This window comes from Theropithecus gelada, chromosome 11 (genome assembly GCF_003255815.1).
Source record: "Theropithecus gelada isolate Dixy chromosome 11, Tgel_1.0, whole genome shotgun sequence".
Lineage (NCBI taxonomy): Eukaryota > Metazoa > Chordata > Mammalia > Primates > Cercopithecidae > Theropithecus > Theropithecus gelada.
In genome coordinates, this window is record NC_037679.1 from 117,518,444 (window position 1) to 117,545,231 (window position 26,788).

The 26,788-nt window shown below is 35.0% G+C and overlaps 1 protein-coding gene across 6 annotated transcripts in view; it reads right to left on the reverse strand.

Annotated features, from left to right (window-relative positions):
* Positions 1 to 3,295: 3,295 nt before the first annotated feature.
* SOX5 (SRY-box 5) overlaps positions 3,296 to 26,788 on the reverse strand; it is a 1,043,232-nt gene continuing 1,019,739 nt past the window's right edge. For all 6 annotated transcript variants that reach the window (XM_025402765.1, XM_025402767.1, XM_025402764.1 and 3 more), the window contains 4 exons: positions 19,535 to 19,643; positions 16,328 to 16,501; positions 10,232 to 10,448; positions 3,296 to 8,304 (listed from right to left, as the gene is read on the reverse strand). In XM_025402765.1, coding sequence (XP_025258550.1) covers positions 8,001 to 8,304; positions 10,232 to 10,448; positions 16,328 to 16,501; positions 19,535 to 19,643 — 804 coding nt within the window. In that variant the 3' untranslated portion in view covers positions 3,296 to 8,000. The remainder of the gene's footprint in view (positions 8,305 to 10,231; positions 10,449 to 16,327; positions 16,502 to 19,534; positions 19,644 to 26,788) is intronic.

Genomic DNA, 26,788 nt, shown 5'->3' on the forward strand with positions numbered 1-26,788 from the left:
ACATAATAGGCTATAATATCGAAACTTGTAGATCTGTGGGATTAGTCAGTTAGGAGGAAATTGATCTCTTTAATGATTACAATCTAAAATCTTCTCTTTGAAATCTATAGTTAAATGCTTTTGTTCCCAAATTGTATACCACTAGAAATTTCAATCTATTTTCCAGATTTTAAAAAACATCTGCCAAAGAGTTCGAGACCAGCCTGGCCAACATGGTGAAACCCTGTCTCTACTAAAAATACAAAAATTAGCCAGGTGTGGTGATGCACACCTGTAATCCCAGCTACCTGGGAGGCTGAGGCACAAGAATTGCTTGAACCTAGGAGGTGGAGACTGCAGTGAGCCCAAATCATGCCACTACACTCCAGCCAACAGAATGAGACTGGGTCTCAAAAAACAAAACAAAACAAAACAAAAAACCCCAAAAATCTGCCCACAGAAAACCAGGTTGTTAATTCTGCTCATGTATGCCCACCCAGTAGAAGACAATGTTGCTAGGATCATTTCCAAATAAAAATGACAATTTGTGTATTTATTTGGGGTCTACTAGTGACTGACTGTAGACCTAAAGAAATTTAAGACTAAAGAAACTTAGGTTCACACAACCAAAATTTTAAATTTGTACTCTACACAATTGTACGTTTGAAATACAGGGCAAAAAGAATCCTTACTGAGGGCCAATGCTGGAGCAAGTTGAATACAGTCAGCCTTTGGTGTAAATAATTGTCTAAACATGTTCTATGGGTCCCCCTACCTTCTTGCAGAACCACGTGAATTTATAAAAAAGTTATCACAGCAGTAATTTTTATAAACAAAAGACTTTATTTCAAATATATTTTACAGTTTGTGTGTAATTAGGATTGCTTTCCAGATTGTGAAATTTAAGAATAAATTGAACAAGCAATGTACAAAATAGTGGTGTTTACTTAGGCCTACTGAATTCCTACAATTGTTCTTGTAGTTTTTTTTCTTTTTAAATTGTATGGGTGGAGACATCAATGATAACACAAATTTCATCCTCTTGGTTATATTTTGAATAGCAACAAAGTACCATTCCATTCCATATTTGTTTGCATCTTTAGAAACTGGCAATAAGGGGAGTAAAATCTCATGTATCTGGACCTAATTGAAAAATGATAATATATTGTTAACAGAGCCGAACCAATTCATTCTTTGTGGTAAAAAGTTTGCTAAGCAAATTGGTAGAATAACTAAAATTGTAGGACAGATGTTTAGCCTCCTTAAGAAAACATACTATTTTAGAGAACTTTTAGCAATACTATTGCATACACTTTACATACTAATTACAATGCTTACTTATAAAACAGGTCTTCTCAGCTAGCTATTAGATTGCTTTAGAAACTCAAGAAAATAGATTGGATTTTTTTCATAAACATTCTTTAAATCAGACATTGAACTAATTCATGCTTACCTTCACCTCCATTGTTATAACTGAGGTTTCAATGATGATGTGAGGTTATAGAGATGACTTCAGAACTTTTAAATTTGGTAAGAATGACAGTATACTGATTTTAAAAACACATACGTGAACTTCAAACACCAGCAACTAAAATTAGCAAAATTGAGATTTTAAAAAAAGAAGGTGTTTTCTTTTCACTATTGCCAGTATTGTTTTTGTTGTTCAAGGCATTGGCAATAGGAAAATAATCTATTATTATATGCTAGTCGTAAATATTACATAAGAAACCAAAAAACCAAGAAAAGAAGGTTTCCAAGTAAACTTTATTTGGTAGAAGAAAGAGGGTGGTGGTTGGGGCTTTCCACCTTGGTGAGCCAAGTTTCCTAAACAAGCAAGATTTTCCCCATCCACACAATACTTAGCATATCCTGGTAATGTTATTTCCTGAAGAAACATAGGGTGAGATCATGACCAATGTAGCGATAGGTGGTCCATTATAAACACTGTACAGAATGTTTACTGCTCAACTCCTACAATGGATAGTTTCCTTTCAAAGAACCTCAATTTGTTTTGCAAATATTCACTGGGTTGTAGTTTTCTATGTTTGTTATATTTGTAGTGTTCCACTTGCCTGGAGTCTCTGAAGTCTACTGCTTTGCCATGATGGGCAACACAAGACAGGGAAACAAGGAGTGGCAACGTGGTTCTGATGGACCACATGTCCTCCAAACAATAGAGGGATTGGGAGCTCCTTAAAACCTCAAACCCTTGCCTACTTACTGACCCTGTTTCAAGGTTTTCTCAGAGGCCTAAAGAGGAAGTATGGTAGGTAATAGGAACTTCAGAATTTGACATGCAAAGAAAAGGTAGGCAGAGGAAGAGAAAAATATCCCCACCTCCCGATTGTTTTGGAACATAAGAGTATGCAGAATTATTTAGAGCTGTTAAATAGCAAAAGCTTTGTTCTATCCCCAGAGATTCTGATTCACTACATCTGGGGTTGGGCCCAGGAATCTACATTTTTCACTGTTAATTCTGAAGTAGGTGGTCTGTGGACCAGATTTTGTAAAATACTCCTGTTAAGGGACACAGTGGGCAGTGTTTCTAGAATAAACCCTTTTATATACTTGTATTCATTTGAACCAAATGTTACCTGACCCATTGTCTTGATACCTATTTAAAAAACTCACCCACCCACCCACCCACCCAACCAACCAACCAACCAAACACCCTTATATGAAACTATTACATAGAGAACTATCAAGGTAGAAAAACATATTATGGTGGAAGAGACAAGCAAAAATGGCCATTGAAAGGAAAGGAGACTTCTTGTTTTTAACATTCACTAAAAAAGTTTAAGGTAGAACTCAGAGGCTAATGTTAAACAATTCAGAAATATCCATTATTCAAAATTAGATACCAGCGAGGTGAAAATTATTTATAGTTCTTAGTAATTTCATGATCTGAAATTTATAAATCTTCTATACAAACAAAAGGATAAAGCACAATTCTAAAGCGTAGAAATCCCCCATCCCCCACCCAAGGATAGTGTCCAGCCAGGGAAAACAACAATATTAAAGGTGCTTTCGACTGTCGGGTTTTCAATTGTGTTGAATCAATTACATATAAGAACAGTATCTTTTGACAGTATGGTGAAGCTAGATCTGTCTGAGTGAAACGCATTATATCAAGTCCTGACTGTCTTTCCGGGAATGTCCACAGCTAAAAATTAAACTTTTAGTTCTCAAAGTCAACTTCAATAAGAGGGATTATTTATATCAAAAACAAGATTAAATTTCCATACTTTCGTTCTTTTCATAATAAAACTATTACACCCTCATAACAATAATTGTGAAAAGAAACACAGTATAATAGGTAAAGAACACATTTGCTGTTTTTATTGGTGCCTTGCATGGCAGTAATACTGAAAAAGGAGAATGCAAAAAAATAAAATAAAATCAACAAAAAACAAAAACAAAAAACAGGTTGGTGGCAACCCACATCTTTTTTTTAAGAGCACATAAACTCCTGTTTTATTTTTATTGTGGCATGAATGATAACATAAAACCAAAAACATGAAAATATACAACTTATATTACACTATGTGTTATGAACAAAATATAAATCTATAACTCTATGTTATATTTACATAATTATTTATTTCATTAAATTTCAAGTGAGATGGTAGGTTGCACATACTTTGTTTTAAGCTCCAGGCATTTGATTGTCTCTTTTCTATTTTTTTTTTTTTCCATTTTTACTTGTAAAATCCAAAATGTTAGAAGGACTAAAAGCTTTAGAGCCAGTGGAGCTATATAAATACTGTTTTAGTGAACCAGTGACAGAAACACTGGGGAGGACAGGAATCAATCAGTAGGAAACTCAACACATCATCTTCAACCTGGGAAGTTGATAGTTATAGGAAACTTTAAAATTAAATACTGTAAAAGCCTGGCTAAACCAACAGCTATGCCCTACAAGACAAAGAGATACCTGAACCACTTTAAGTGGCCTTCATAGTTTTCCTTGTGGACCCCATAAGTTTTATTTTACTATTAAGTTGATAGACAAATATCTTATAAACCTGTTTGTAAATATACAGTTGTTTATTACAATTCAATAATTTACCCATTAGAATGAATGAAAGTGTAATTATTTTTTGTTTTAAATGTGATATAAGAGGTTTCTTCTGGGAACAGTCACAGCTTCTGGATTAAGAAAATATCTGAAGTTGGACCAAAAAATGGTTAATTTTCTTTAGATGAATTAAGGTAAAATTCTACTCCAGAAATCAAATCTATAAAATAGCTTCACCAAAGAAAACTTTTTTTTTTTTTATATTTGTTCTTTATAAGAGGATTTGGTTTTAACAATGATGATTATGTTCTTTGGGAGGGATTTTATACATGGTTAACTCTTAACTGCAGATGCCAAATGAACTTTAAAAATGGACTTCAGTAATTTAGGTATAAATGTACTGAAGAATAGTTTTGTATTTTATCCAATTGTATTAACTTAATCACTAAGTTATTATTAGTAACTATAAATGAGTAACTTTATTTTCTCCAGTGATGTTGTCTTAGATTCATATGAAAACAGGACTATTTTTAGAGAAACTGACTACAACAACATTAAAAACCAAATTCTGGCAAGATTATTTCTCAGTGTCGGGGCAAGTGTGTGTGTGTGTTTGTGTGTGTGTGTGCATGTGAGAGAGGGAGAAAGGAAAAGAGATAAAGTGTGAACAGACAGATAAGAGAGCAGAGAGGAGGGAGACTGTTTATGTTTTAGTTTGATCTTTTGATCTTACTCTCATTTTCTTTACTTTATCTTTTTTGGTCATTATGAGGCACAGAAAAAGAATACAGGGTTTTAGGATCCTTTACCAAAATTAAAAATCAACCAATGCCAAAAAGGCAATGTAGTAACACAGTAAGTTGCTATTCATAGCACCTTTTATCAAGTGACTTCAAAGCACTTTCAATATTGATATAACTATTTTTGCTTTTGTTTTCCTTTGGGGAAAACTAGGGCAAAGAAAATTTGATATCCAGTGAATTAACCGTCAGAACAGGAGAACAGAATGCAGGGCTATGAACTTGCTTTTTGTTTCAGTTCATGCACAGTTTAGTCTCGGACATAAACCTAACTAAAATCAACTTTTGAATTTCAGCAGTTAAAAGTCACCATTAACAATTTTGTTTTCCCCTTCAAATAAAACAAAATAAAACAACAACAAAAAAAGACTAAACACCAACGTGTTGTCAATTCACTGGTAAGTGTGTTAGAATTGGTTTCAGCCACGAATGCCTTCAATGGCATCTACCTGGAGCTAAAACAAAGTATTCTTGTAGCCCAAAGTCATGAAATGAAAACAAAGCATCTTTTATAACATGGTGTAAAGTAAGTATCCAGCAAACGTGAGAGGTGAACCCACATAAATCAGAAGGAATTTGTTAACAAAGACAGAGAACAAATTTTTTAAAAATCTGTTTTCACATTGTACATAAAAATGATATAAAAACAAGTGTCTATTTTTTCCTTATCCAGAGTGCTTGAAAACAAAACAAACAGAAACAAAAAAAATTGGCTCTAGATGACTGTGGCAATTAAATAACTAAAATGAGTGATGAGAGCATAAGTTAATTAAGATTGAACACGACCCTCCTATTAATTCACTCCTTTGTTTTAAACATCAGAACTGATATTGTTGGGGCCAAAATTCTTAAAAAGGAGAAAACATATGGAAGGAGAAGTAAAATTGTGGGTAAATGTGTGTGTGTGTGTATATATATATGTATATATATACATATACATACATATATGAGTTGGAGATGGAAATTTGTTTTAAATATCTAACAGCTTATTGGCTGCACTTCCAAATCAGAGCAGAATAAAATAGAAAGGGAGAAATAAAATAAATTATACATAACTTACTAATCTGGGAACAGCTGACCATTATTATTATTATTACTATTATTATTATTATTTTATCATCATCATCATTATTACAACACTAGCAAAAAGAGGCAGTTCAAATGAAAATAAAGTCATCAAAAACAAACAGAAAAACAAACAAAATGAAATCTCTGACATGCAGGCTATGATCAGCTCCTCCAAGCAAAACCCCAGAGCAAGTCTTCTGAGAGAGACAAAAATAAAAGGGATTCTTTTTTTTCATTATTTATATGTAAAAATCCAACTTTAGGGTGGTGTTTCGGGGGGTGAGATAGGAAAATGATGACTGGAGTGAAAACTATAGCACATCGAGCTACTAGTTGCAGTATTTACTATCTGATACTTCAATACAAATAATGGCAATTGACTTGAAATGATTTTGCATTTATTTGTACAGGCCCTACAACTGCCTTGGCATTTGGCTGGCAAAATCTACATAAGCAGTCCCATCACATTCAGTTGTTGCTCTTCGCAAATACTCTGCTCGAACCAAAGTTGGACTTCAGTGGATTCATCTGACAGCAAGGGAAGAGCAGTGGCAAGAATCCCTGGGTGCAGCCAGGCTCCATTTTGTTGGACTGCAATGACTTTTCATTAAATCCTACTTTTTATGGCATGAACTACACATGGCCCACACTTCTGAAATGCTAAAGGCCTCCACCTCGTTTCATGGAGGGGTGAAAAATACCTTGTAAAATCATCAGTTTCATTTCCTGATCGGGAAAGGATGGAATGTTGAAGAAATAAGCTAATTCTATTTGTCTGAAAAATGGCCAAATATATTCAATGAAAACAATGATTGTTTTGCTCGAAATATCAACAGGAAAAACAAAAATCACTAAGTAGCAAACGTTAATGGAACCAACTGACCAGGGAGAAAGGACATCTGGGAGCAGTTTGCTAGTAGCTTCCATGTTATACATGCACACCTCTATTACACAGGGCCACCTGATCCATCCAATAATCATCATATTAGACATTTAAAAATATAATTTCTGAGCCCTATACTTGGTTAAGTTGTCATTTGAAGTGCAAAGTCAAGGTCAAGATTATTTCTAGACCAGTCACTTGGGAGGATGTGGGATTTCATCCCCAGATGTGGGTTTAACTCACAATGGTCCAACGTTATTCCTATTAGTACCATAATCACACACATACATACACACAAAAATCCAAGATCAGAAAATATTTTTCTCTAAATTTCTTATGTCTCTCTCTCTCTTTTCACCTGAGAACAGCACCTACAGTTTCCATTAAAAAAAAAGTCAAATCTCACCAGCTGCTGGTATTTCAGGTTTTTCAGGGATTGTCTAAGATTTAACACTGTCCTAACTTAAGAAGGAACAGGAAAAAGTAAAGGGAAAAAATGAACTTGGTCAACACTTCAGTACAAATTTGGCACTTGCTCAAAGATGTAGTGTGGTGTGCAATAGATAAAGAAAGTCCTCTAAAGAAAATAATTGCTTATTTTGTGGTGGATAGCAAGGAAGTTAAAAACAGGCTCTTTTTCCCTCTTCCCCCTCATGCACAGACTTCCATCTTTAAAGTATAGAGATGGAGAAGGTGGAGAGAAGTAAAGAGAAATTCATTTTTCTTTTTTTTCTGTCAGGTGCATTACAAAGAAAAAAAAAATGAAAGGAAAGAAAAAGAAAAGGAAAAAACCCAGAAACCCCAAAAAACAAAACAAAACTTATTTCTTTTTAAAAATTGTAGCACAAAACAACAAAACACATTCACAAGCCACTTGTTGGCACTGTGTACCTGAGTGAGAATTTCTAGAACATTGTAGAACAAACAGCCATAAAGTTTATTTAAAAAAAAAAAAAAGTTGACGGGTAAGACTTCAGTGCTTGGATGTAGCAGCTGAATTACTGGCATTATTTTACCCATAGCTTATTTCAATCTCTTGTTGTTGATATTGTTGTTTGCTTGTTGTATTTTTTTTTTCTTTCCAAGCCTTTTGAGGCTGAGGTCTATTAGTCAGCTGATGTCCCAACTATTTAAGACTAACAGTTAAAGTAACAGTCAGTGTATGAGAAAGTTAATGTGCTTGGCCACTGGTAAGGATGAACCAGTTAGGGCTTCTTTAAGTCCTAAGGTCACAACAATCTTTTGACCCTTATCAGTTGGCTTGTCCTGCAATATGGTTTTCACTGTCACTCCCATAATCTACATCTGGATCATCCTCTTCCTCGTCGTACTCATCATAAATTTCTCCATTGATGTCCTCGGCCTGTATCTCTTCTTTGATATGTGGCTCCTCTCCTTTCACACCATAAGTGCTCTGGATAACAGGCATCCCAGGCTCTGGGCTGCTAGACACGCTTGAGTGCTCCGAGGGCAGGTGAGGGGAGGGCATTCCAGCCATGGCGATGGCTCCAGGGTACACAACACCGGCAGTGGCAATGGGGATCTGTGCTTGTTGCCTGTCAAGAAAGGAATTCCCAAAAAGATATCATGGGTGAGTGAATAGTTAGATGTGGACTTTATTACATAATTAATTTGCTCAGCAATGTCCAATTCTAAGGTACTAATTTTATCTAATTGCCCAACATTTTTCAGACTGTATCCTACTTTGACTTTAATACCTTGTTGTTTTTTTTGTTTTTGTTTTTGTGTTTTTTTGAGATGGAGTTTTGCTTTTGTTGCCCACGCTGGAATGCAATGGCATGACCTTGGCTCACTGCAACCTCTGCCTCCCGGGTTCAAGCGATTCTCCTGCCTCAGCCTCCCAAGTAGCTGGGATTACAGGCGTCTGCCACCACACCTGGCTAATTTTTGTATTTTTAGTAGAGACGGGGTTTCACCATGTTGGCCAGGCTGGTCTTGAACTCCTGACCTCAGGTGATCTGCCTGTCTCAGCCTCCCAAAGTGTTGGGATTATAGGCGTGAGCCACTGTGCCCGGCCTAATACCGTACTTCTATGGAGTGCTTCATAGAGTACAAGACATTTACATGTGTTGTCCCATCTTATTCTTAATCCTGTTTTGTTACTACTGTTTTATTAAAAAACTGAGGTGCAGAAAGTTGAAGCAGAAGAACCCAGGTCATTAATTCCAAGTTCAGTTTTCCTTCACTATAACATACAGAAATAGCATTTTTCCCCAGAATTAAATGTAAAGATAATTAAATTTTAATGGGAAAATCCTAAAACATTAGAGTTCTCAAAATAAAACTTTACTGCCCAGAACACAGCAGAGCTGAACAAATTCACACTATCCACTGAGTCTCTGAAACAGTTTTGGCCTTGTAGTGGTAGGAGGCAGGACCAGCTTCATGGATGTACAAACTGTGCAGCTATGCTAAGGTCTCATACTTGATTTCAAGTTGTGCTGCCACAGACTTGAAATTCTTAATAACTTTTTAACAAGAGACCCTGTCTCCTCATTTTTGCACCTAGTCCTATAAATAACGTAGGTGGTCCTATTGGAAGGGATGAAGAGATGATGTTCATTTATGCTTTTATTCATTCATATGTTTAGTATTTGCCCAAGAACTGTTGGGCTCTGTGTTTAGCTTTGTAAGGAGTCACATGCTTGCAATATCACAGAGCCCTGGACAGAGCATGCAGCCTATTCCAAGGAACTGGAGGGGACAGAGCAGATTTGAAAAGGTTTTTATGAGTTTTTCTCTGCCCACATTTAGAACAATATTTATTATTCTAAGAAGCTCTTAGAAACTAACTTCTGTTTCAAACATGAACAACTTTATTTTGGGTTTTTTTGAGAGAATTCTCTAGAAGCAATGCATTTCTGTAGCACATCTATAACACTGTCAACAACCTTGCCACGGGAGCATTGTAAAACATCTCGGAGCTGCGTTCTCAATTCAGAATGAAACCTCCTGTTCACAACCTTGTTATGCCCTAAGTAGAATCCCTAGCTTGTGCGATCCACAAAGGTCACACATGTACCTTGATAGTTCACTAACCTCTCTATATTTAGAAATAAGTATTTTTTTTAAATTTTGAAATGATTTTTATTTTGTATCATCTCAGTAAAGTTGTTAGTTTTAGAATTTATCATGGTGAAGCTTAGGAAGTAATGCAAACCAATGAAGAAAAGAACCAGTTATACTTCTGAGTTTTTAATGGAAAACTTCAAAATTATTTACTCGTGGATATCTTGTTTTTAAGCCAGTTGTTAACAGATCTCATGTTAGAGCTAGGAACTTGCAGTGGATTCATACGGACATATTTTTCAAGATCATGTGGGAGATTATTTGTCCCTGAAAATACTCTGAGCTCAGATTCTTTTTCAAAATGCCTCTTTGCAACTGAACAAATATGTTTCACATCCCATTAAGTATAACAGGAAGTTTGCTCCATGAGAAAAATGACTAAAAGGTCCATACCCAACATTGAAGTACTGCCGCATTTCCTGCCGCCTGTTGCGCATGATTGCCTTGTATTCACCAATGCGCAGCTTTTTGCCATCCACGAGGCAGGTGCGCTTTGGCCTGGGCTTGTACTTATAATCAGGGTACTTCTCCAGGTGCTGCTTGCTGAGACGGGCTTGCTCCTCATAATATGGCTGTTTCTCTAGGTTTGTCATAGCTTTCCAGCGAGATCCTATGAAGAAAGGAGGTTAGGATTCCAATTTGCACAGCTTCTAAGCATTCTAAAAGAGATATAGCTGAGAACAAGAAAATCTAAAGTACAGATGTTGACCAAAACCCAGAAATACATAAACCTGTTTTTGATTAGTGAGATCCCACAAGAACAGAGGTGGAGGTGGTTTTGTACCTAAAGATATAAACACTGGGCAGTATTTTTTTTTCTTTCTGGCTTGCATTCTAGTCAAACTTTTGTATTATGTACCTTAAAGCTCATAGATAATTTAATGGATATATTTCTCATTTCTACATTAGATCATGATATAATTCACCTGTGAACAGAAAAGTTACATGCTATGCTATCATACATTTTGAATCTGAGACTATCCAGTTACTGAGTATTTTTATGTGGGAGATGTTTTTTACTATAAAAGTTCCCAACATATCTCATGTAGTCTCATCCTCCCCAAAATGTTTAAGTATTTTAAGCTTACAGGAATGGTACTAATTAAAAATTCATTTTATTAAAACTTTATAATTAAAATTATAGTATTAATGAACATGGAGTGGGTAACTGCTATGTGCCAGACACTGTGCTAAAACCTTGACATATGTTATCTTTTTCCTACCTTTCACCTCAATCTTATAAAATAGACAGCATTTCTATTTTTATAGATGAGAAAATTGAGATTCAAATAGATGAACTAACTTAGCCAGGGTTATAATTATTGAAGTGCAGATCTGTGACTCAAACTCAGATTTGACATAACTTACATTGTGCTATAATGTACGCCCTTTCCTGCATATGGCCACCTACTATATAAAATATAGCAGAGGTCACAATTACAGTAAATGTGTATTATGATTTTCTCTTAATCAATTTCAATAACATACAAAGATGTCACTTCCCATGATACAGTCTGCATTAGTAATAATAACCCAAATTGTTTTTCCCCTTTCTTTTCACTATTAATTTTGGTGTGAATTTAGTTGGGATTAAAAGAGACAAGTTTGAAGCTTAAATAAAAATAGTTTATGCTAATTCACATTTTAGATATGGTTTAAAACTTGGATTCTGTCAGTATGGCTATGTGTAATAGAAGTAGTAGTAATTTTTTTTTATTAAGAGAGATTTAAGAATCTATTTGCAGATGAAGTGTGTTTATCTGCAAACAGTCATCTCAAATCAACATGAGTGCATAAAGACTGAAAAACTGGAACTAGGATATCCCTACCAAATAGTCTTATACCTGCCTTCAAATGTCATCTAAGTAAGATCTTAGAAGCTTTCAAATGAGTTCATTACTCACCCATAACTCCGTATCTTAAATGCAAATAGCTCACTGTTGAATAGTTCTTTCTTACACATGTAGAGAGTGCCTCAATATGGGCTGTTAGATTTATTAAAGCATGCAGTGAAAGAGGCAATATGTCTTCCCTTAGAAATGTTTCCATTGGAAGAGATATTGTATTACATAGGTATAAATACAGATTTTTCCAATCTAGAAAGCCAATATGAATTTATTCTATTTACAATATAAACTCAGGTTACAGTTCAAATAATAGTTTTTTAAAATTTATTTATTTATTTTTTTTATTCCTTTCTTAAACTTCTGTTTAAATAGCATCATCCAACATTTTAAGTTGGTTGGTCAAGCCATATCATTTGTAGGTACAATCTCAAACTCCTTGTTGGCCCAGCATTATTCTCTGAAGATTCTTGAATACCATTACGTTATTCTCAGGACCTATATAAACACAGATATGGTTATGATCCTATTGAACTAGAACAACCGTTTCAATGGATTTTCTTCCAAGCATTTATACCAGTTTTTTGAACTTCAGATCAGGGAGTGGAAAGTGAGCTTGCCATAAATAACTCACAAATAGGAATACACTGAAAAATGGATCAAGGATGGTTGATCTAATATAAAATTTGTTAGCTATCATTATCTCAAAATTCAAAAATGAAACCAGTATTTCCAATTAGAAGAGGAATTGACCAAGATTCTTCCCTAAGTTTAAATGATATAAATGCCAAAAGGCTTTGGCCTCTCAAAGGAAAGAAAATATTTATGCTTTGAAGTAATCTGCCTTGGAATGCCAGAGCTGTTTGTGTATTTCCTACTATGTGCATAGTGTTGTATTAATTACTGAATATGTAGTAGTGAGTAAATAAGAAAGTTACAGTTCCTGTCTTTTTTGAGCTTATATCAGTCAGGGAATATATATTAAATATCTAATTACAAAATTTATTATTTTCCTTATAGTTGTGGAAAATGCAGGAGGGTATGATACGGAGGCAAGATCAATCCTCTGCAGGTCAGGAAGGTTTTGCTGTAGAAATTACTCCCATGGGGCTCACAGAGAGAAGAACATCCTATTGAGGAGGAATATAATAGTTGAGGTCTTTCAGTGGAAAGAGGAATTAGACTAACTTAAAGAAAGCTGGTCTGGCTTAAGAAAAAAAAAAAGAGGAAAAAAAGATGCATGTATATAAAGAAATGGGATAATAAAAGATGTGTAAATTCTCAGATAAGTTGGCTTCCAAATCTGGCATGAACGGGAATTATAAAATAGTTTAACTCTTGATAGTATAATTTCTTTAAGAGTATCACTGACTCCTAAATTACACTTTAAAATATGGCCATATAAATCCAAGTGTTTTCAAAACTAAGAATCAAGATAGCCTAAGCACTAACTGGGTCAAATGGCTGACTACTACATTTTAAGACAGTACAGGGCAGTATTTCCATTTGGTGGTAAATCCAGTTTCATTTCAACATCCTACCCTCAAATTAGGTTAACCAACTGAAAAGTTTGGCTTTGATTTCAATGGCTTTGCAGGTACAATAACCATTGTAGGCAGCTGAGGTGTTAACTAACCCCTGAAACACACTTGATGAGAATGGTAGGAAAGCATTTTGGATATCACCAAAAAAAAAAAAAAAAAAAAGATAAAACAAATCAACTTGATTTGGGCGTGGCTGGCTGCTTACTCTGGACTGTTGTACAGGGAGTTTACCCTGCTGCTTTCAAAAGGTTGTTCTTTTAGAATAAAAAAGCAGGGAAGGACAATTGGGTTTTCCTCCTGATGACAAGAGAGGAAGTTTCAATCAAAAGTATTTGATGCTCAAAACAGGGGAAAAAATAAGGTCCTATGATTATTCCTTTCCTTTCTAAATCTGGCAATCCACTGAGAGTGAAGAGTTTGGGCTGAGCAACATTGTCATCTCCATGGGGTCTGTAGTGAATTTGCACATTTTACTCCAACTACTGTATATCTAATCAGAAAAAGATGTCCCTCATCCCCTGATCTAGCGCCAAGCAGTAAAAGGTGATTCCTTATGTTAACAATTTCAGCAGAATGGCTTATTAAAACCAGATTTTAGGGTATTATAAAATGCTTAGAAGCCCTTTAAAATGTCAACCAGGATCCCTAGAGACTACGTAAAATGTCAACCCAGCTCAAGCGCCTGTTTTAAGCAGAATGAATTAGCGGCATGCTGTCGGAGGCTGTTATCCAAAACAATCAGCAAAGAGGAAAACATCAAGCTTTCTTTGTACTTTTGTATGAAATGGGTCATTTAGAATGATCTTGTGGATATTTGAAGATCACTTATTTATTTAAAGCTGTGACTAAATATTGAGGCCCACAACACCTCAATGTTTTATTTGTTCCTAAATATAAATGCTACATCTTTAAAGAATACATTTTCATCAGAAAGACTGAAATTAGACAGTATTCTCTTTCATGTTTTCTATTCTAATATAATCATATGGTCATTCTAATACTCTTTCCCTCACATCAGAAGGGAATTCTCTTAGCCAGTCATTTCTTTCCCATAGAGGCTTTTGCTGCATTTCCTAAAATATTATTTCCTATCATCAAAACTGATATTTCTCTTACAGTCAAGATAGTTTTAATTAATAATTATCACGTTTTTGGTATTCAGACACATGAATTGAGTAATATAAAGAGAGTTTTGAAATCTTAGTATTCAACTAGTTTTTTATTCTGACAATTTTGGATTTCTAATTTGGGAATAACTGATATATTAAAACGTGAAATATGCTTACATAAAGTATTCTTTTCTAGGGGTTTTCCAAATGAAACTGGTATGTTGTTTTTTAAAGACGGGAAATTTCATATGGAAGGTAGAATATAGTCACAAAAGGGAAAAATAGATCAGAGCTGGAAGAGATGTAAAAAATGTGTATTTCCTCTTGATCAGTTCAAGTTTTTGATTATGCATGATATATATTTTTACACACAGATTTTCATATTTTCTACGTATACTACTGAAAGCTTTGCATGTTCATGTCTTTTTAGATAACATTTAGGTGAAAAATGAGACATAATTTTAAGTGGCTAATGGTTTCTATTTCGATCCCATTACAAATGGACCTTGTGGACTAGGTGGCATCTATTACTTTTGTTGAGAATATGGGATCATAAAAACATGCAGCCAGGCGCATTACGCCTGTAATCCCGGCACTTTGGGAGGCCGAGGAGGGCGGATCACCTGAGGTCAGAAGTTTCAGACCAGCCTGGCCAAAATGGTGAAACCCTTTCTCTGCTAAAATATAAGTTAGTCAGGTATGGTTGGCCCGTGCCTGTCATCCCAGCTACTCAGGAGGCTGAGGCAGAAGAATTGCTTGAACCCAGGAGGCGGGGGTTGCAGTGAGCTGAGATCACACCACTGCACTCCAGCCTGGGTGACAGAGCAAGATTCCCATCTCCAAAACAAAACAAAACAAAAAACCTCATGCATATGTTAGCCATTTATAGATGATCAGTAATGAACCAAAAGTGATATTATCTTTATAAACTCCGTGCAATTCCAAGTGCCTTACGAATTTTAATAAAACTTTAATAATTTTGACAAATTTTGTTACTTATTTGTTAAAGCCAACGTTTTCTGATAAAATGGTTCTATTCTATTTTTGTCACTTAACTCTTAGAAGTCACACAGTGAGTAATCAAAATTTTCTTATGTTGTCCCGTATCTGGCCATCAGGCTACTTGAAGATGAAGATGATGAAGACAAAGGCAGTGATGAAGTTAGGGACAATGACAATGATAATGATGTCAGATAAGGCACGAAAGCAATGGAATCTTCTCTTTCCCCCGCCGTCCCTCTGGGACCTGAATTGGTCTATAATAGGTATCTTTATAATCAGCACCCTTTCTCCCCAACCATTTTTTCTGTGTGCTTCAGTGTCTATGTGGGTAGAGTAAATGTGTACTTTGTTTTCTGTTAAATTGAATGTTGCGATGGCAGAAAAGTATTTAGTATTACTAAAAGTACCTTTAGTACTTAAGGTTACTAAAAGTATAAATGTAAAAATGTACACTCTACATCTTCTTGTGTTCTAAGAATCTAAAACTGATTTTCAATTATAGCACTGGAACAAACATCTTCCCCACCTCCACCCTCACCCCCACAACATGATGAATTCTGCAAACAAAACTCCTTATCCTTCTGTTACAGAGGATGATGAGAGAGGAAGGAGGCCTTAAGATTAACAATAACTTGTCTCTAGTATGCAAGGAAATGAGTACAAATGATTAGTAGCAATATCTAGTGGCTCACGTGAAAGCAACTTTTTTCTCAGCCTTAGTAAAAATATTTCTAGATTTCTGAAGAAGATAAAGCATTAAAATAATTAGTATGAAGACAAACTGCTAAATGAGGTGTAGAAATATGGTATATTTCTCAATGGACATAGAATGCTTCCTCACCAGAAGAAGCCTCAATGATGATGTTTATTTTCTGGATAAGCAGATAACATGACCTGCATGGCCTCCAAATCCAGGATCCTTCCACAGCTCCAGAAAACACAACAGTACCTTTATTCCATATGTCACTGAGTTCTTAATGTTTTTCTTACCCAATATCTTGCTGATGTTGGAGTTGTGCATGTCAGGAAAGGCTTGAAGGATCTTTCTCCGTTCATCTTTAGCCCACACCATGAAGGCGTTCATTGGACGCTTTATGTGCGGTTCATTGCTGCCACGCCCTCTGGATTCCCTATAAATTCTTGACTCTGAAACTCCAGCACTTCCTGAAAACAGGAAATAACACTTAGTGTTAGTGTTAAAACTTCTGGCAACTCTTTTCCTCGCATTCCTATTTTTTAGTCTATTAAGATATCTGAAACAAAAAGTACTTCTGATAATGGTACTTCCAGTTCTTAAGACAGATGCTTGTTTATGAAGTTTCTGTGATAAGCCTTGTGGTGGCAAATGTCGTATTTGTATTTTTAACCCGTTTCTAATCTGTTTTCTCTTTCTTTCAATGGACTGTTTCACCATTTACTTTCAACAGCTCAAAATAAACTCTGATATGTGATTTTTGATGCCATTCAGAAAGAGGATAGATTAAATCAATAGGCATACCAGTAGTGTGGAAATATTAAATAGGTAAAGAAGCACAAATCAATTTGGCAGAATGGATGATTATAGGGGAGGATATACCTTTGCTACTTAAAGACTGTCTGAACATATAATACCTTATGTTCTCTTTCTCTCTCCAAGGTTACAAAAATAAAAACACTGACCGATTTTTGAGATTAAAAATAATATATATATTTCCCTGTAATATAATTGGCTTTTCTTTGAAATTCTATGCTGACAAATGCATGACATATGCTGATATAGCAATGACAGGTCTGCTCCCAAAAATATATGTAAAAATGGTATGGAAAAGAACAAATGAACAATTAACATTACTCTAGTTTCTTAAGGAGTCTACAGTCACATGTTTAAGATGAGAAAAATAAAAATTTCCTTTGAATCTTCCCCCTAATATTTAAAGTTATCCAAAGAGTCCCATGGACAGTTACATTTCAATCAGTAAGATTCACAGATGATAAAACACAATTCAAGAGTTAACAACAATATCTTTGGAAGCTGTATTCACTCCTCTAACCTATGTGGCTCCTTAGAATGGCTTCAGCAGATTAAATAGCTTCTAAGATACTTGAGTTCAGGCAAAGAGAAAATAAGGAGAACCAGTAGAACTCTGACAGTAGGTTTTCACTGGTTATTATCACAAAATAAATAGATGTATTTTGATAGTATCTAAAAATTTAAAAATACTTTGGGGATTTGTAGAGACTGTATTCTCAACAAAAGCACTGCTTTTCTTTTCTTGCTTTGTAGTCATTCCTCATCTTTTCTTTTTTTTAAATTTGAAGACACAAGAATCAAACAAAATTGCCCAAACTTAAGGACCTCTATAGCAGCACATTCAAAGCATAGCATACCTGTTGGTGAAGTTTCTCAATATTTCTCATTAATAACATGCTCTTTGGTTTAATGAAAAGTGGAAAATATTTCACAAACAAGCATGATTGAATTTAGCCAGTGACAGCAACAAAAACTTTGATGTTTTAATGCTGATTACTGTGGGTATATTTTATCATGCTAATACAACTTAAAATTTATGAAATGTGTTATTACCAGTAATTGTCTTTTATTGACAAAGTAAGTGCAAATATATGGCAACATCTTCCTAAAATGGGTTTGTAACTAGCAAATGATCATTTGCACATCTGCCTTTTCTTGTTCTTATACCTTACAGCAACATAAGCAATAAAATGAACATTATGTGTCTTCATCAAATCTAAACAAGCTCTTTAAATGTACATAGACTCGGTTTATCTCAGCTAAGTGAAGCAGAAAATAGAAGAAAATATTTGCAACATTAGACCCAGGAAATTGCAAATTGAATCCAATTGAATAAAAATCAGCTTTGATAGAATTATGTGTTTCAACGTTCAGGTTTGTTTAGTCCCTCGACTAGTATAGACCTGGTTTTAAAAGTAGAATTGGCTCAAGGCACAGAGTAGAGAGCTGTGTATATTGGAGGATTCAAGGGGGCCCCCTCTCAAAATATGCATCTCACTGGTTTGCCCTTGTGCACTCTTCTGTCTATGCAGGGAAATTCCCTGTAGTAGTACCAAAGTTGAGGTCGGTACCACCAAAGGAATGCTTAACATGCATGGATGCCACCTGACAGTAGAGACAGGCTCCCAGCCAGGATATTGTATAAGAAGAACAGCACTTCTTCTTTTTCCCTCTTTGCTATGCTCTTAAAAATCAGAGTATCGATTTAATTTGTTGTCACTGTGGATGTTTAGAATATTCAGAGATGATACAGAAAACAGAAGTCTGGAGGCTTAGGAGAGGGGAGCATAAGGTTGTGCAGCTGAATTCTAGCTAGGTTAGAGAGAGTGGGCAGGACACTTGACTATGCAGTATATAGCACTGGGGAGAAGGGTTCCAAAATGGAAGAAACTATCCTGGAAATGTCCTCTGAGCCATGTATTCTGGTCAGGGCTTGACAAATGGAAACTTAAAAATGAGCCAATAGAAACAAATTTCTGAAAAAGTTCATTTTGGGTACAAGAAATAGGGAAGCGAGGCCACGTGCAGTAGCTCACGCCTATAATACTAGCATTTTTGGAGGCTGAGGTGGGAGGATCACTCAAGCCCAGGACTTTGAGACGAGCCTGGACAACATAGTGAGTCCTTGTCTCTTAAAAAAAAAAATTGCTGGGCATGTTGGCATGCTCCTATAGTCCCAGCTACTTGGGAGGCTGAGGTGGGAGGATCACTTGAGCCTGGGAAGCTAAGGCTGCAGTGAGCTGGGACCGCACCACTACACTCCAGCATGGGCTACAAAGCAGGACTCTGTCAAAAAAAAAAAAAAAAAACAAAGAAGGAAAGAAATAGGGAAGCGAGGAGAGGAATGGGGAAGATGATGATCAAGAGAATTTGCTTTAGAATCCTGCCATCTTGATTTAAATTCCTGCCTCTGGCACTTAGAGTCCTGTGACGTGGGGAAAATGCTTCAAAACTCCTGAGGCTCAGACTCTTTCTCTGCAATGGGCCTGACTAGGAATTAAATGAGATGATTTATGCAAAGCACTCAGCAGAGTGCTTGGCACATGGGAACTGCTCAGTATATGTGACCTCTTAAGGTAATGATCAGGTATGAGGTGGCTGTCTAGTCTATTTCTTAGCAGTTTTAATTGGCACTAAATAGACACTTTCTCACATTATTAGAATATATATGAACAATTTTCACAAACCATCAGAATCTCCACTCAGATTGAAATCCATCATTGCATGGCTAAATTTTCCTTCTTCATTCTGTTTAACTGCCAGTTGCTGAGTCAGACTCTCCAGTGTTGTTTTTTCCTTTAAAAAAATTATAATGAGAGATCAGTCTAGGAATTATAATTATTTGAAGACTTTCTTTTTCTTGGGCCATATATAATACATTAGCTCCTGGAAAGGATGCAGTGTTGATTTCTTCACCTTTTTATGTTTAGCACATTAACCTGAAGTCATTAAGAGAATGATCAGCAGGATTTTTGAAGGAGCTCTGATTCTCATAGACCCCTATAAAGTCTTGGCATTTGGGTTTGGTATGCCTAAAGGATATATGCCGGGATCCTTGGAGACAACCGTCCCAAATTACAAAATGTGCATAGAAATTTCATGGAAGCAACCTGTTTTACATTTGGAATGTCTGCTTTATTTTTGGCCAGACAGTAGAAGTATAGGAGTGGCATGAAGCCCAGAGAAAGTCTTCCAATAGTCAGGTGACCAAATAATAGAAACATAATTCACAGTAGTGCCCTCTGGTTGCCATCTTCCCAAATGCCATCTGTATTCCTCATGCAAGGGTAATGAAGACGTTTAAATATTCATTGCTAATTGCTTGTCAAGTCTCTGTACATCCAATGTGAGTGCCTGCTACTTGGACCACAATTTGATTTGGATTGCTAAGCCAAAATATTGAGTTGGCGAATTATTTGAGATACAAATATACCAAAATTAGATCTACAGAGACATCAAGTTGTTCAAGCATGCAGTGCACAATTCACATTCATGGAGAACATGGCATTACAAAATAAATTATTTTCAAGAAAAATATAATGCTTAATCTAAACCATATGAGACATTAAACTACTGTCAAATTAAGAAACTGGGTGACTTTAGGAACAGAAAAAGCATATAATGAACGGCTGACAACTTTCTCTTGAACTCTCCAGCATTGCTCTCAGGATGATGTAGTAGCAAAACAGTTTTAAGAAAAGCATCCATTGGATCTCATCACATTGTCTCAAGTTTCTTTATAATTATTCACCTCATTTTCTGAGGAACATAGTCATGAATCATACTAGTGAACAACATACACTGCAGAACTGCTATTGACACAATAAAATGTTCACAGAAAGTAATCAATGATTTAAGATAATTGTATTACAGGTAAAGGGCCCAACTAATGTTCCCACCAAGAACTAATAAGATATTGAAATTCTTCACACAGTACACACTTTATCTCAATGAAGTCTCTGACAATGTGACAATTGTGCATACTAGATTAAAAAGTCTCTTAAGCCAGTGGCCTTGGAACTCCTGTACTCTATTCATCAAAGTATGTACATTATTTAATAGAAAACTATTTTTAAATTGTCAATCAGTATAAAATACAGTAGAGAAACTGGGACAAAATAGTTCGTATTAACTTTAGTTCTATAGAATTCAATAGTATTAAAGTAGAAATAAGTTACGCATTTAACACTGTAGAATCTGACTCGATTTGTTTTGTGTGTGAAGTTGTTGTTTTCAGCTGCTTTATATGTTTTGGATGTCTTTTGCTGAGAGAGTCGGCTGTATATATTCAGCTGAGCTCAGGAGCATCAAGGACACCAGCTTAACAGACTTTCTTTACAGTAAATGTAGCTGTTAAAACAAAAGACAGTTACATTTGAAAACACACACACACACACACACACACACACACACACACATTCCATCAACATGGTCTGATAGTCCTCGGGTCAATGAAGACTTTACTGTACTCTCTTTGAGGAATGTACTGGGCTTGGATCACCTCTTAGCTTTTGATTTAACAGTATAGGGCAATAATACTACACATTTTCTAGAGAGTTTTCCATTCTGAAGAAAAGTCTTTCAAGACGAAAAAGCAAAATGAACTCAATCAAAGTAGAAAAAGTTTGACACGTTAAGCGACTTCCAAGGTTCTGAGTTCAGCTCTACAGATGCCATGCTGTCTTACCAAGAGACTAAAATTAACAAATATGAGCAGGAAAGTCACACTCAGTTTTTACAATAAGTAACCTATAATTAGCTACCACTAATGCGCCTAATATTAATAAAATGATTAGCTACTCAAAAGTAAAACTTACTATGCTTCTCAAGAGGATGTCAGTGGCACATAGTGGGAGTCAACACAGCAAGCTATACGTTCTCGTAATAGTGTAGTAATTTATACTATTTATATAAATTTAAGTTTTTTTGTATAGTAATTTAAGCTAACAGACATGTGAACAGGCAAAAGGAAAGGTGACTGCAGGAGTTGGAGAACATGAGGTATGCCTTTAATTAAAGCAGATTACAACGGCATGTAAATCAAAATGATAACGTTGCCACATTTTTAAAAAAAGTGTGGACAATACATTCAGAAGACAAAGAAACTGATGTGAGGAGGAGATAATAACAACTTAAGTAAAAAATAATTATCCTATAATTCCATATGAAAACTGATCCTATAAAGTTGATACATAGTACTTATGTATAAAAGTAGATATAAATTCATATGTGGTTAGGTGGCTAGGTAATATATTGAACCACCAAAAGAATGAATTGGATTTAAGAATAGTTCCCAAAAGTTTAAATTCAACTGAATGGCATATAGGAGGGGAAAGAATCAGCTAAATGCTATAAAGCAGAAGTACTGATACACTAGAAAAATCTCTCCTACTTTATCCTTTTAATCCCACCTGTCTCTGGCCATCCCCTCTCTGAAGGGTTCACCTGTGCACTATCATGTATAAAGCTCAACCATTTGAGATTCTGTTCTGTGGGTTAAATATTTCCTTTTCTAAAAGTGTCTGTTCATAAGAGCAAATACTACTGGAAAAGGTAATATTTTGATTCTCAAAGTTCTTATAAATAAAATAATCTTTTCTAAATAGAGGCAACTGGAACAAAACAAGGACAGTAGATTTCAGGTAAGCAGAGGGTTAAGAGGGAAGATGTTGAAAATGGGAAACACCCAAGAAACTGATTTTGGGAAAACAAATATATGTTGATGGGCACAAGTGACCATTTTTTACCAATCTTATAATCTGATAAAAATCATGTTAGTGATATCAATCTTATAATCTGATAAAAATCATGACTCTGATAAAAATCATGTTAGTCAAGAGTTTGTGCAGAAAAATAGCATCCCCTTCCCCGATTTAAAGATCAGTATTCTGGAACACAAATCCAGCCCAGCACTTAGAAATGCTGATATGAAAATGACAAGAGTCATTGGTCTTTTCTCCTTTACCTTCTTTTTATTAGAGAGAAAGCAAAAAAAAAGAAGAAAAGTAAATACATTTAAAGGAATACTCTCCAAAATTCTAAATGCCCTGAATGATGTCAGAATAGAGGGCAAAAGTAGATTAATTACAACAAAGTAGTCAACATGTTAAAGTCCCGGGGTATGGGCCAAATAAGATGACCTGCATGCTTTCTCTCTTGAATAAAAACTAGCAATGGGATAACAACTAGATTCCTTTGGAAAGATGAGTCTTATCTACCTAATCACGTCTTTACAACTCTGCAGGTTTGCTGAGATCAAGGAGAAACATTAGGTTAAGTCTGTTTAAAAACAGACTTGAAAAAATCTTCTGATTTTATGCTGACTTGAAAAAAGATCCAAGTGAATTGTATCTCATCAACAGAAGAAAGTTGTAGACCACATGGTTTCCTGGGTGCAAATGAATAACTCCAAAATCTGACATACAGAAAACTATTATTAATGTACTAATATTCACTTGGGGAACTTGGTAGCTGGTCTTGTGATCTGTGACTTATCCACAGACTTGCATAATGGAAAACAGCATGTGTACTCTTTGCACATAATCCCAGGCTATGGTGGGAATCAAAAAGGACAGCCAAGAAACAGCTAAAGAGATATGGACACTTTGTTGATTGGAAGTGGTCAGTATCAATTCATACTTCTAAGCCAAAAACCATTCTAAATGACGAAAGGCCACAGGGATTCATGGGAAGAGGACGTTTTTGAGGTTAGAAAATAATGAGTTTTGGCATCAGGAATATCACATTTTAACCAAACTCTCTGCCATATATATTAGCCATATTGCTTTAGACAAATTAATTATCCTCCTTGAGTTCCAGAATCCTAGTTTGTAAAATGATAGTTAAACATGCTAGATTCTCATTACTTTGAAAAGTTTAAGATAGATATATTTTTAATATTATTTTAAAAATGTCAATGGGGAAAATTGAAAAGACAGGGAATCTAACATGTAATAATTATAAAAATAGTTAAATTTGAGTATTAAGTAGTCTGTTATGATGATAAACTCTATTCTGTATGACCAAATATGCATTAAAAAAGGGAATTTTAGTAACAACTCTAAATATTGTCAAAAGTTCTCCCTCTTTTTCCTACCATTTACCACAATATATTTGATCATTGTTTATTATTTCAATTTCATACTCAGGCATGATGAGTTACAGTTCCAGACTGTAAGTCTAGTACATATTTTAACTGAAAAAATTTCCCTACTCCATTATTTCAACTTAAAAAACATCAAAAACAACTGAGAATTCACTATTTTTGCAAAGTTTCTAATAGGCATCCTATGTTGATATTTCACGGAGCAGTCAAAACAAAGGAACACACAAACTGTACTTTAGAGGTAGATATTTCCTTAGTTACCTAATCCTAAATTAAACAGTGCATGAGTAGATAAGTCTTCTATTACTCCCTGAAACTGGGATTCAGCTAAGTGATGAGCTTTGGTCTCTACCAGACAAACATACACAAAGAGATGGGCTGTGGATCAGCTATCATAATGCACATCCCTGAAATAAAGCTCACAAAGCTATAAAACTCAAAAAGCACATGCATGAAATGACAGAATAGAGTGTGACTGTCAAATGTTGACTCAGTAACAGTTAAACCCCTTCTGGCTGCACTTCTTTATGGTCTCCTACTATATTAATGACACGGGAAGAAAGAAGAAACAAAAAAAGGTTTTTAACCCTCTAATTATGTGAACCTCACAGACCACCAAAGAAGATGAAAGATTATTTATAATGTCATAATGATTTATCAGTTGGAGATTCTTTTCATCAGCTTAAGTATAAAGAAATAATTCACATGTCTACTCTTTAACCTCCCGGTTTCACTCTTGCTTATTAATATCTCAATTTTTAAGAAAATACCATCTACCCACATAATATAACACTGAAAATGGGAGAAAAGGCTTTCTTGTAAGTTATGTATAAATGACATATAAACTATGTATGTGTGCACACAAATACACACTTTCCTCTAACTCTAACAACAGTACATGTTGAAGAGATCTGTCACTAATTTTACCTCTATTGAGTGTGAATTTATCCATTAGAATATCCATAGAACCTTTGGTATTCTGGAATTTAATAATCCTTGAAGAGAAGAGAATTTTTCTATTCATTTTCTCCATCGAGAATTATAGCAAGATATGAACTAAGGGGATGGAAAGGTCCATATACATCCTCTGGTCTAGTCATCCACAAAATCCACCTGATTTAATTCTGATTTTTTTCCCTTTCTGAATTCCCTCATGAATTAAAACCCATAATTTTGTTCCACAATCTAATTTCCTTTTGTAAAATTTGGTAGCTAGCTTCATGAAAAGTTGCTTGTATAATTCTGACTCAACTTCTTAGCAGGTTAATTTCATCAGGCAATCTGATCATGTGAAATGTATCAGCAGATCAAGATAAGCAGTACTACAAAGTCAAAGATGGTTCAGAAACACACAGTGTGGAAATTTGAGAGTTTTGATCTAGGTGAATAACTTTTCAAGATCTTAAAATGACTTGATAATACTGATGAATCCTTATTAATGATTTTCAAAGAATGATTTTAAAATGGGAGGAATATTTCAAAACTGATGACAAATATCTAATTTTGATTTTTATGAAGAAAGAAAGAAATTTGAAGAAATATGACTTTAGCACCTAATGTATACTCCAGAAAAGATGGGGTTACCTATATAAGATTAGTTCAGAGCTCTTGGTAGAGGCTGTGGTAATGACAGGAAGTTGGTATGGATTCACTAAAATAATGTTATAATGGCCTCATTTTCTTTTTAAATAGGTGTTGGAATGCAGACCAGGGAAACTCAATGACAATAATTGTTTGGACTTAACTCAGTTTAACTCAGTTTTTGAGCATCCTCATATCTATTAAACCTTGTTGTCATAATGAAGAAATTACACAGGATACTGAAAAAAAGGGTTTGAGTAGAATAGGAAGAAAAAATCAACAATCATTGTCTTTAAATATCTTAAGAACCTCCACGCTTAAAAAGAATAAACAGCTATTGTTTGTGAAATAGAGGTAGAGTTTGTCCATATGTAGCTAGGAGATAGAACACTGATCAAAGACTGTAAGTTATCAGGTGAAAGATAATGAACTACTGAAGGAAGAGAGATCTAATAGAGCTGTCTATCCATTGAACGGTCTGTCTCCAGATGGAAGAAATTTCCACCTTCCTAGAGATTTTCAAGTGGTGGACATATGACTACCTGCGTAGCATATTACAGATACTGAAGAGGCAATTCAAGGTTGAATGATAGGCCCTTTTCATTTTCTTTCAAACCTTCAATTCTATGATTTTATGTCCTACTTGACTGAACTCAATATAACAAAACTGTTTTGACATATATCTCACAGAAAACAGGCTTTGATTCTTTTTAAACATGGAGATGTGCAAGGTATTTAAAGACAACTATTGCTGATATTTTCTTTACACTCCACTGAAGTCTCTTTTTCAGGTTCTTGTGTAATTTGTCATATTTTTATACGTTCTCTATTCATAAAAGATAAATTTTCTCAAAAGTCATTAACAAGTTTCAACACTTAAAGCTATGGTTTTGTAATCAATAATTCCATAATTCTTTTCTTAAATTCAAGGAAGACATTTCAAATTATGAAAAAAACAAAAATCTGATTGCTTTTCGGACATATTTTGTGAAGAGACTATCCAACAGTAATTAGACTTACAAATTCAGGTACCTTGTTAAAGACACACTTAAACATCCCCATTCAACATTACAAATTCAGTCCTTAAAAGAGAAAACCACTGCCACAGGGAGGAAAAAATCCCTATGGCCTGGATGTGTAATGTACAGAAAAGTTACTCAAAAGAATGTATAGGAAACAAAGAATTCACCAAGAACTTTACACAAGAATACTATCACAGTAAAATACGGGCCCTTGCTTCTTTGTCATGATGGTG